General features: G+C 47.4%; 1 protein-coding gene across 1 annotated transcript in view; it reads right to left on the reverse strand.

The window, feature by feature from the left end:
• Positions 1 to 7397, reverse strand: part of MYO1H (myosin IH) — a 749175-nt gene extending 741778 nt beyond the window's left edge. Inside the window, exon 1 of the mRNA XM_078666099.1 lies at positions 7230 to 7397. Coding sequence (XP_078522225.1) covers positions 7230 to 7367 — 138 coding nt within the window. The 5' untranslated portion in view covers positions 7368 to 7397. The remainder of the gene's footprint in view (positions 1 to 7229) is intronic.
• Between the last annotated feature and the right edge of the window lie 2511 nt (positions 7398 to 9908).

Here is a 9908-nt window from a genome sequence, read left to right on the forward strand (position 1 = left end):
TTATGTATGTATATGTTTGTACATGCACAATCAAACAAGTGAAGTCTTTATGAAATAATATGGTTTCACTATTAAAACGAATTAATAAAAATTCAGTGACGTAAATTCTAAAAACGGACCAGTATGATTCATTCATAAAGGTTGGTATAAATAGTGTTAAGTGAAGTCCAGTACAGGCAGTTGTTTTGTTCTTTTGTCCATATGTTTCTGGGCATGGGCTGTCAGGATCTTCCAGTCTTCCTTGGCCTTATGCCAATTGCCACGTTGCAGGGCAGCTTTGGCCCTTTGCAAACACTCATCACTTGCCGTCACTTCTCGGAGGCGTTACATGGAGAGAGGAAGGGGGCAGGAGTGAGCCGTGACACACTGGAAATACTCTGTTGTATCGGCCGCATCTTCCATTTCCTGTGCCATGGCTGCTCTGGGGTGTCGAGATAGGTAATCTGCGGGATTCCGAGACCCTGGTTGGTACTCCACCTTACAATTGTAGTTTTGAAGCTGCAACATCCACTTCTCAATCCATGGAGGCGGTTGGGTGGACGTTCCGGAAAACAGAGCCACAAGAGGTTTATGATCAGTTGCCACCACGAATGGCTTGCCATAGACATAAAGGTGGAAATGACGACACCCCCAATGGATGGCAATGGCTTCTTTCTCAATCTGAGAATAGCACTATTCTGTCTTGGTGAGGGATCTGCTTGCAAATGCCACGGGAGCCCATTCGCCATCTTGATGTCGTCTCTGTTGCAGCACGGCCCCTAAGCCCATGGGGCCAGAATCCACAGCTATTTGGGTCATCTTTCTAGGATCAAAGAAAGAAAGCCTGGTCACTTCTGAAAGCGCGTTCTTGATGTCCTTGAAGGCCTTGCCTTGTTCGGGACCCTACTTCCACGGGGTCGAGTCCTTTGTGAGCTCTCTCAACGGCAGGGTCAGGTTGATGAGATCGCGAAAGAACCTCCCCCCATAGTTCACCATGCTGAGGAAGCTACGACCTCAGTTGCACTGGCAGGGGCCACGGCATCTTTAATATCTCGCACCTTTTCAGGAACTCGCACTTTTCCCGGTGAAGGGTAAGTCCCGCATCCCGCAGCCGGTGAAGTACTTGAGTGAGACGGATGTTGTGTTCTTGAATGGTCTTCGCACGAATCATGATGTTGTCACTGACGTTGATAACGCCAGGTGGATGTATGACATTACAACGCATGCTTTTACATCGCATGCCTTTACAACGCAAGTATTACAACGCAGTCCATTACAACGCATAGTGCTTTGGGGTGCTGGATAGTGAATAGTTTAATTTACTATTCCAACTCTAGTCCCCGTGGACACTAGGGAAGGTTATTGGATAGTAAATTAACCTATTCCCTATCCTAGAGCGCCCCCCAGAGCAATGCGTTGTAATAGTTTGCGTTGTAATGGTTGCGTTGTAAAGGCTCTGCAATGTAAAAGTTGCATTGTAAAGGTTGTTTACCACGCCAGGTATATCCATGATTATCTTGTGCATAATGTTCTGAAAGACCTCAGCCGCACTGGACACCCCGAAGCTCAGCTGGGTGTATCGCCGTAACCCCACATGAGTTGAGAAGGTTGTGATGTTTCGAGATGCCTCATCCAAGACCAGTTGATGGTATCCGGACCGTAGATCCAGCTTCGAGAACCAACAGGCCCCAGCCATTTCTCCAATGAGGTCATCTATGGTGGTGGTGATATGGCGTTCCCTATTGATTGCAGCGTTTGGCAGGCTCATGTCTATGCAAATCCTCCCCACGCCAGGCTGTTTGGGCTTCCGGGTGACAACAATCGGAGAGACCCAGGGCATGGGCCCCGATACTTTCTCAATGATGCCGGCGGCCTCCAGCTTCTTGAGTTCGGCCTCTACCTGTGGTCGCAGGTGAAAGGCAATCCGCCGGTGCCATAGAGCCACGGGCTGGACCGTCGGGTCGATGTGCAAGTGGATCTCCTTGCCTTTGAATCTTTAGATCCCCTCGAAGACCTCAGAGAATTCGGATAGTAGATGTTGAATTGACTCCTGGTGTACTCCAAAGGCAAAAGTCACCACTCCCAGATCTTTGGCAGCTTGACACCCCAACAGCATGCCTTGACCATCCTCGGTGACATACACATTGGTGGTGATGAAGTGGTCGCCATGAGATATGGACGTCTTAAAGCGACCCTTTATTTTCAGGGGCGTGGCCTGACTATATGCGAATACAGTGATTGATGAGGGATGCAATGCGGGCATTGGGTTCGTAGTGCGGTGAAGAGCAGCAGCCATGATATTGATCGTGGCTCCAGTGTTGACTACAGCCATGAAGTCCTGTGGTCCCACGCGGATGTTACACTGGGGTAACAGTCGTGCTTTCCGAGCAGCGGTACCAATCATATGTACCTTGTGTACTGTCCGCTCTTCATCCTCATCATCATCCATATCGCTTGGGGGTCTCTCGCCTTCGTGTAGTGCATTAACCACTTGTCAAGGTTTGTGATACCACTTGGACCTGCAGAAGTTCTCAAAATGGTTGAAACGCCCACCTTTTGCCTTTTGCAGGGCATTCCGCCATCTGGTGGGGTGTTCCTCTGCAGTATCCACACTTCTTGGCCGGCCCTGAAGATGTCGTTCCGGACCCTTTCTTGTTCCACTTCTGCGGGGGTTTGGTCATCACCGCATTCACCGGCTCTGACTTCACCGGAGACTGGAGGGCCGCCTCCATGTGTGCGGCATGAGCAGTCGATAATTCCTTGGTGCGCCCCAGGGTGAGTATGTCGCAAGAGACTTCCCGGACTCTTCCAGTATCCGTTCACGAAGCTTGGCTGAGGTGCAGCCTTGAATCACTTGTCCCCTAATCTCTTCCGTCTGGTCTTGGAATCTGCACGTGCATGCTAGGTTCTTCAGACGGGCGTGATACTTGTCCAGTGACTCTTCGGGGAGCTGGCGGGCTTGTCTGAATAGGAATCTCTCATAGTCCTGATTGGCCATCGGCTCAAAGTGTCCATTGAGAGCGTTTATCAGTGTGTGGTGATTCTTTGGCGTGGCCTCCACGAGTGCCTTAGTGATGTTATGAATGTCTTTGGCCCCCAGATGTAGCAACATTGCTCGTTTCTGGTCCTTGTGGACCTTGGTGGCTTCAAAGAATATCAGGAGATGGTCCACCCAATCTTTCCATTTGGGTGCCAGCGATGAGGGTGAGCCCTCCACTATAAATGGTTCTATAGGTGGTATCGTGGACATGGTGATTGGTGTTTTGATCCTGTATTTATGGTCCCTTTTCCTTGATCACTGCCTCTCTGATTAGTGGCTGTGCCGTTCTGACTGCGTTGGCTTCAGCTCCGTCCTTCACTATGGCTGCTGGCCTCCGGGGTGTGAGGAAACTTGCACCTGAGTTAGTTTCACTTTCTGTGGGGCTGTGCTGACCCTTCCTGGTTGACCTGGCTCTCCTGCCTTATTATGTGGGGGTGGTGGCGCCTGTCCTGACCTCTGCCACGGTTCTTGGCAGCTGACTTGCCCATTTCTGCACTTGTGGCTGCCTTTTCCAGGCCTGTGTTACGGCCTTCTCGTTCTTTTCCCCCTTGTACAGCAGGGCCGGGTACTTCCAGGCCACGTGCTCCCTTTGCTGCAGCACTGCTGGGCCTCACATGTGCCAGCGCCTCTGCTCACCGAGCGCTGCACACGGCTTGGGAGCGCTCCTTCTCCAGTGACGGGCAGTGACTCGCCCCTCCCCCTTCTGCACACGGGGGTGTTCGCCGCGGTGCCACGCGGACGCAGCAGCTGAGTGGGTGATCATGCAGGGCGCGCTCACCTTTTTATGGCCTCTCCGCCACAGTTCCGGAATGCCCGTGCCCCGATTGAGACTCTGGGGGTCAGGGCAAGGGACACCGCCATCTGGGGCACAAGCGCCGCGAGGTAGCAGGGATGCTCGCAGCCGCCCCGCCGTCTGCCAATGCGAGGGCCCAACCGCCCTCGTCGCCAATTGTGATGTCGTCTGGGTGTCTGACACCAGTGCTGGGGACCAGGATATGTTGGTGGCCTGGGGGCTGATTAATAATGACACGGGAGACAGTGTGGTGGTTGCTACTGGGTTGGCGCACGTAGCCCGACTGGCCTAAGTTTGAGCGTACCCTTGTTTATTAAACAGGGTCACATGACCCTCACACTAACGTGCATGCCTGTTGCATCACAGGCACGACACAACAGTCAGCACAGTTCTATGCCGACGTCACTCATCCCAGGAGGCGAGCTGTGCAGGAGGCGACTACAGGATGTCAGCACAGTTCTATGCTGACGTCACTCATCCCAGGAGGCGAGCTGTGCAGGAGGTGACTACAGGAAGTCAGCACAGCTCCATGCTGTCACTAGAGAGCTCCAGCCCAGGAGGCGAGCTGTGCAGGAGTTCCTCTGTGCTGACATGGTCATGAGATAAGCCCAATAATTCAGAGAAAACACTCCACATACATACCCACAAGTCTACCAGACCCATCCCCTCTGCTTAGCCAAGTCCATTTGCTGCACAGGTTCTGTTCCAATCTTTGAGAAGTCCTAGAAGCCCCAGTAAAACCTGGATCATTTTGGCACTGCAATGAAAACTAATGCTTTCACTCACTGTCATCCTTCCACATAAACATCTTTCAAACAAAAAAACACATTAGAGCTCACAGATAGTTTCGTATTGCCCAAAAAAGGTGTTTCACAAAAGCCTGCTGGTGACTGACAGAACATATGAGGAGGAAAGCTGCAGGCATGATATTTATAACTGTGAGAATTGGGCTTTACCATAAGGATAATGGCACAGAAGACAGAAAATGTTCCATCCTCACAGCAGGCCCTCGAATCCCCCGTCGACAGCAGGCTCGACGACAATGCCAGACTCCACATCACAGCCTCACAGCTCCTAAGAACAGACGTATCGCTCCACCTACGCAAAGCATTCCCGACTCTGGACTTCACATTGCAAGCACTTGTTCAACAGATTTTTGACGTCGACAAAGCAGGCCCTCGCCCTACAGCATCGCTTTGGCTGTGCAATGCCTCAGTGACGCAGATTTTCACAACACTTTGAAAACCAGGATTGAAGGTACTTTGTCCAGCGGGCCTATGGGTCCCTGTAGCTGGCCGGCCTTCTATTGTGGTCAGCCTGAACTTGTGACTTTGTCCCGGTCCAGTGAAACCAGATATCCACAGTTGGCCCTTTACGTCTTTTGGCACCATTTTTACTTAAATCTTTTAGATTGAATATTTCTACTGATTGGATTTTTGTCATCTCTTGTTTTATTTATTAGAAGTTGCTCTATTTTCTGACTTTGTTGTTGGCTCCTTTTGTGGTGTGTTTTCACTGTGTTGCTGTTTGAAGTGTTGCACAAATACTTTACACTTTGCCTCTGAGTTACGTCTGACTGCTCTGTGCCAAGTTACCCGAGGGTTGAGCACAGGCTAAGTTAGCGTTTGCTTGTGGCTTCACCCTAAGAAGAATTGTGGTTTCTGCTTGAGAAGGGTTTCACCCCTCAACCAGTAACCCAATTTCTTACAGGTGGTAAACACTTCTGCAAGATAAGCGGGGTGCTAATACAAAACACTATGAACCACGAAATTCAGAATATTCCTGGAATCCTTAAATTACTTTTTCCATATTTATGACAATTTTACCTGCGTAAATCTCATTCATCCATCCGTGTGTTATATTTTGCTAACATATTTAAAAAATGCTCAGTTACTATATATTTATAAAATGCAAATTGTAAACTGAATTCTCTTTGGGCATCTCGTTATTCTGCTAATGTTAGCTAACTCAATAGTGCTTTTTAACTTGGAAGGATGAAAGGCTGGTTGCACCCAGTCTTGTGTCTTTCATTTCATAATGGGCAACAGATGTTCAACCCTCTGATACAAAACAATATGTTGTGGGTAGAACAAAGTTAGCTTGTAAACAATTATGTGAATAGTGTCCGAATGTGTATGGCATTTATCAATCCAAATAATTGTATTGATTACAGAGAAGTATAAATATACACATATCTTGGCCTTCCTAGGGAGACTGGAAGTTACTTAATTGTACAATATAAACTGATTCACTTAAAAAGGCAAGTGGACCAATTTCTTTCTTTGAAATGTGCACCACTGATGTCACTGCGAACTGAGCATGTCCACAACAGAGTCAACTTCTCCTCACTGCCCATCGGTAAATATATCATCTGTGGAAAGTGAAGTTCACACTTCAACTAAATAAATCAGACTGTCACTAGTCCACTGGAGACTGGGCTTGCACCTTAAACCCATTTCACCTGGGTATCCAAGCACTTCCTCTCTGATGTTTCATTGTACTATCTGATGACCAGTGCAAGAGTCATGACTGCAACCAAGAAACAAATGGCTCGTTCATATCATGTGTGACACCTTTAGACAACTCTGCCTCTGTATCATACAGCACTTTGCATTGTAGGATTTATAGTTTAGGGTTTCTACTATGGCTATGAGCAGTATCTCCCAAGTTGGAGGAAGTGATTGGTCCAAAGCCAGGACTGGCTTCAGTTGTCATACATTACACTGGGCAGCTTGAAAGTAAAGCGCCTCAACCATGCAACAGATGTCTGTGAGCATTCATCAGCTTTGTTCAAGGCCCATCATATGTTAAGCAATAGTGGGCCTCGTTTCATGATCCGTCAATAAGGGCTATGGACCCAAATTATGAGAGGAGCACAGCAGAACTCCTGTGTGGTTCGCTGCACTAAATCCTAAGTGGGTCACTTATCCCACACCCAGATGGTTTGCTAGGTACAGAAAACAACTGACCAGAATTTACTGCCCTGAAAATCTGGCTTGAAAAATTGCTTTGGGGGAGTGCTGAATAACCTCCTTCAAAGGAAAGGGGGAGGATAAAATCCTTACCATCTAATCGTCTCCCCTTCCTGACACCACCTTTACCACCCCTGCCCAATATCTCGCATTCCACCACACCCACACACACATTTAATACTGGACCCACACAATTATTCCTCATTCTGTGGTGTTTAGCTTGTAAACATTCTGGCGACCCAGAATCTCAGCACAGATTTACTCCTAACTCTTACTCAGGGTCTAAACACTGATCCCTCTGTTATCTCAAAGCCAATTAATGAGGTCCTGTTGCTTTGTCTTCAGAGCTACTGGGAGGTTTACAGCAAGTCCATAATCAACAAGGTTGGGTTCTATGAGAAAGGTTAGTATTCCTCAAAGATGTTAAGGAAGAGGGCAGACTTACATAGATGAGGTTCTCCTTGAAACGTTTGCGTAGGTTGTCCAGAAAAGATTCATCACTGGTGAAGGAATCCAAGAGGAGAAAGTCCTGAACCCCAACTAGCTCGCGGGCCGTCAGTGCCCCCTCCATGTTCAGCGGCATGTGGATTGCTTGCACCACTTTTTCCTGCAACAGCAAGCGACATTGAGCTTCTATGATGCTTGCTTACCTTTCCCTGTTCGACATTTAACACATATATAACATTCCTGGACATGAATTAAAAATATTGTAGATGCCTATTGGCCCATATCACCTTCAGCCTGCCCACCTTCGAGCAGTGGATCCAGGGGCTACCTACCTGCTCCCTCTGATATTTTCCTAACATGAAAAAAATGTTTTTCTTTTTTAAAGCAGCACTGATTCCTTCAAGGAACATGGGCTGCTTTAACAAAATAAAATCCCATTTAGAAATGCAAACGCAGTGATATACTGTTCCTTGCAGACCACCATCCCTGTGTTTACAGTCAAGGACAGGGGGTCACAAATAGTGATCTCCCTAATCAATATTCATTAGGTGGTCGTCCTGCATCCCACCTTAACAGGACATTTTATAATGCAATCTATTAGTACATAGGTAGCATCCCAAAAGTAAAGAGTGGTTTCAAAAAGTTGGCATGGAGTTTGCAACCTCTTTTTGTGGCTAGTTTTTTCATACTTCTGGTCCTTAGTTTCATATAGCGATTGCTGCCTAATTCGTGCACCATTCAGCGCAGTATTGAACATCTGTTACTGCGAGCCTGATCACTGGAACTCATTTTGTCAATGATGAAAGGGTAACATGGTTTGACTGCCACACCCTGGGATTTAAGCTTTTGACCAGCTGGTTGCTTACTTGATTTCAGCAGGAGGTTCATTAGTCCACATATCGATGCTATTAGCTCAATGGCTTGGTTCCAGGTTTGTTCTTGAACCCATCATCTGACCAGTAGTGACGTCACATACGTATTTAACTCTGAGGGGTAGATTTTCCTATATTTTGCACTGGGTTAGCGTCACAAAAGGGATGCTAACCAACACAAACTGTTTTTTACCAATGTACTTTCCAGCGCAAAACTTGTTTTGCACTGGAAAGTACCCTACAAGTAGCACAAAGCAGAGCGAACCATTGCTTTGCAGTACTTAGCACCAAGGGGGCGTTACATGGTTGGAACTTGGGCGTTCCCATGCAACCCCCCATGCCTTCTGATGCAAAACCCTAACTACAAACAATTGTAGACAAGGTTTAGCTCCAAACGTTACCACCATATGAAAGGACCCATTAAGAGTAGAAATGTTTTCCTTTCTCCTTTCGTTTCCTACTTTGCATGCGTGCTGCACTGTGCAGCCCACATACAAAGTGGGAAAAGTGTTTGAACTTGTCTAGGAATAATATTTTGTAAAGGAAGGGTACTCTTCTTGTACAAAACCTATGCTAGACTCAGGCACGCACCTTAGCGCTACGGTGCTAAGGTGTGAGCATGGCGCGTGCCAGCTTAAATCAGCACTGGCGCTAGGGAGAGGGGAGAGCCCTATCCCTGTATCACTTGAAATTAGCAGTGTGGTTTCTTGGGACTGTTGTAGACAACACTGTATGATGAAGCATGACACTCTATTTGACACTTGTTGGCAGATTTATTACAGGTGTATTACAGGTACATTTACAGCAACATGTGTACTTCACTGTTTAAGTTTTCAGTATTAGAATTTCAAAATTTATATTACCTTTCTATATGATGTGTTTCAAGTGTTGCCTTTTTCTACCATCAAAGCGAGAGTTGGACTCTTTTTTTCTAAATTTAAACATCTGGAGCTTTGAAATGCTGTGGTGTTGGACGAGCTGGTGAGACGGAGTCTCCGCCAAGAGGAGCTGAAACCATCAATTCTTAAATCTGAGGCCACTGCAAGTTGTACACAGACTGATCTGATGAAACAAAAAAATATATTCATAGGTTTATAAAGCCAGTAAACCAGAAACATCAGATCATTAATTAGGCAAAAAGGAGTATTCACTTTGAAAATTACAGTTCGGGTCCCAATTAAACAGCCATGTTACATGTATTCATCAACTGGCCTGTTATTTGTTTGCATCAGGGCACGAGTTGGGGTGGACGTGAATGTACATGGTCCCCAGTGCCGTCTTAACGCATGGGCATGCCGGGCAGTTCCCATGAGGCCCCACGAGCATAGGGGTCCCATATAGACCAGAATTTAACACAAATTTTCCGTTAAACGTTTTTATTCCTGTGAGTGGTTGCATAGGTGGTGCCCTGTGCACTGCTTTGTCCGGGGGCCCATAATGCTATTAGGATGGCCCTGGGGTCCCCCTACTATTTGAGAGAGAGGGGCACAGTTCCCCTTACCTGAGGCTGCAGGAGACCAGGAGTGACATCTTGTGCCCCAACACTGAAGCCGCATGGATTTGCAAACTCTGTGAGGCTTATTTACGAACCCCGTCACATTTTGTGGTGCTCCGGCGGCACAGATTACAAAATCATATATATGAGGCCACGCTGGCTTTTGATGGCCTCAAAGGTATGAAGTGAGGCACGGCAGCACAAATTGCTGCGTTGCCTTATTCTGCACTCAGGAGGCGTTCTGTGGGCGTTTGCAGTGGGTTTCCCATGCAACAACGATGGAAGATGAAGTAAACCTGGGGAAGCACCA

This window comes from Lissotriton helveticus, chromosome 11, assembly GCF_964261635.1.
Source record: "Lissotriton helveticus chromosome 11, aLisHel1.1, whole genome shotgun sequence".
In the NCBI taxonomy this organism is placed as follows: domain Eukaryota; kingdom Metazoa; phylum Chordata; class Amphibia; order Caudata; family Salamandridae; genus Lissotriton; species Lissotriton helveticus.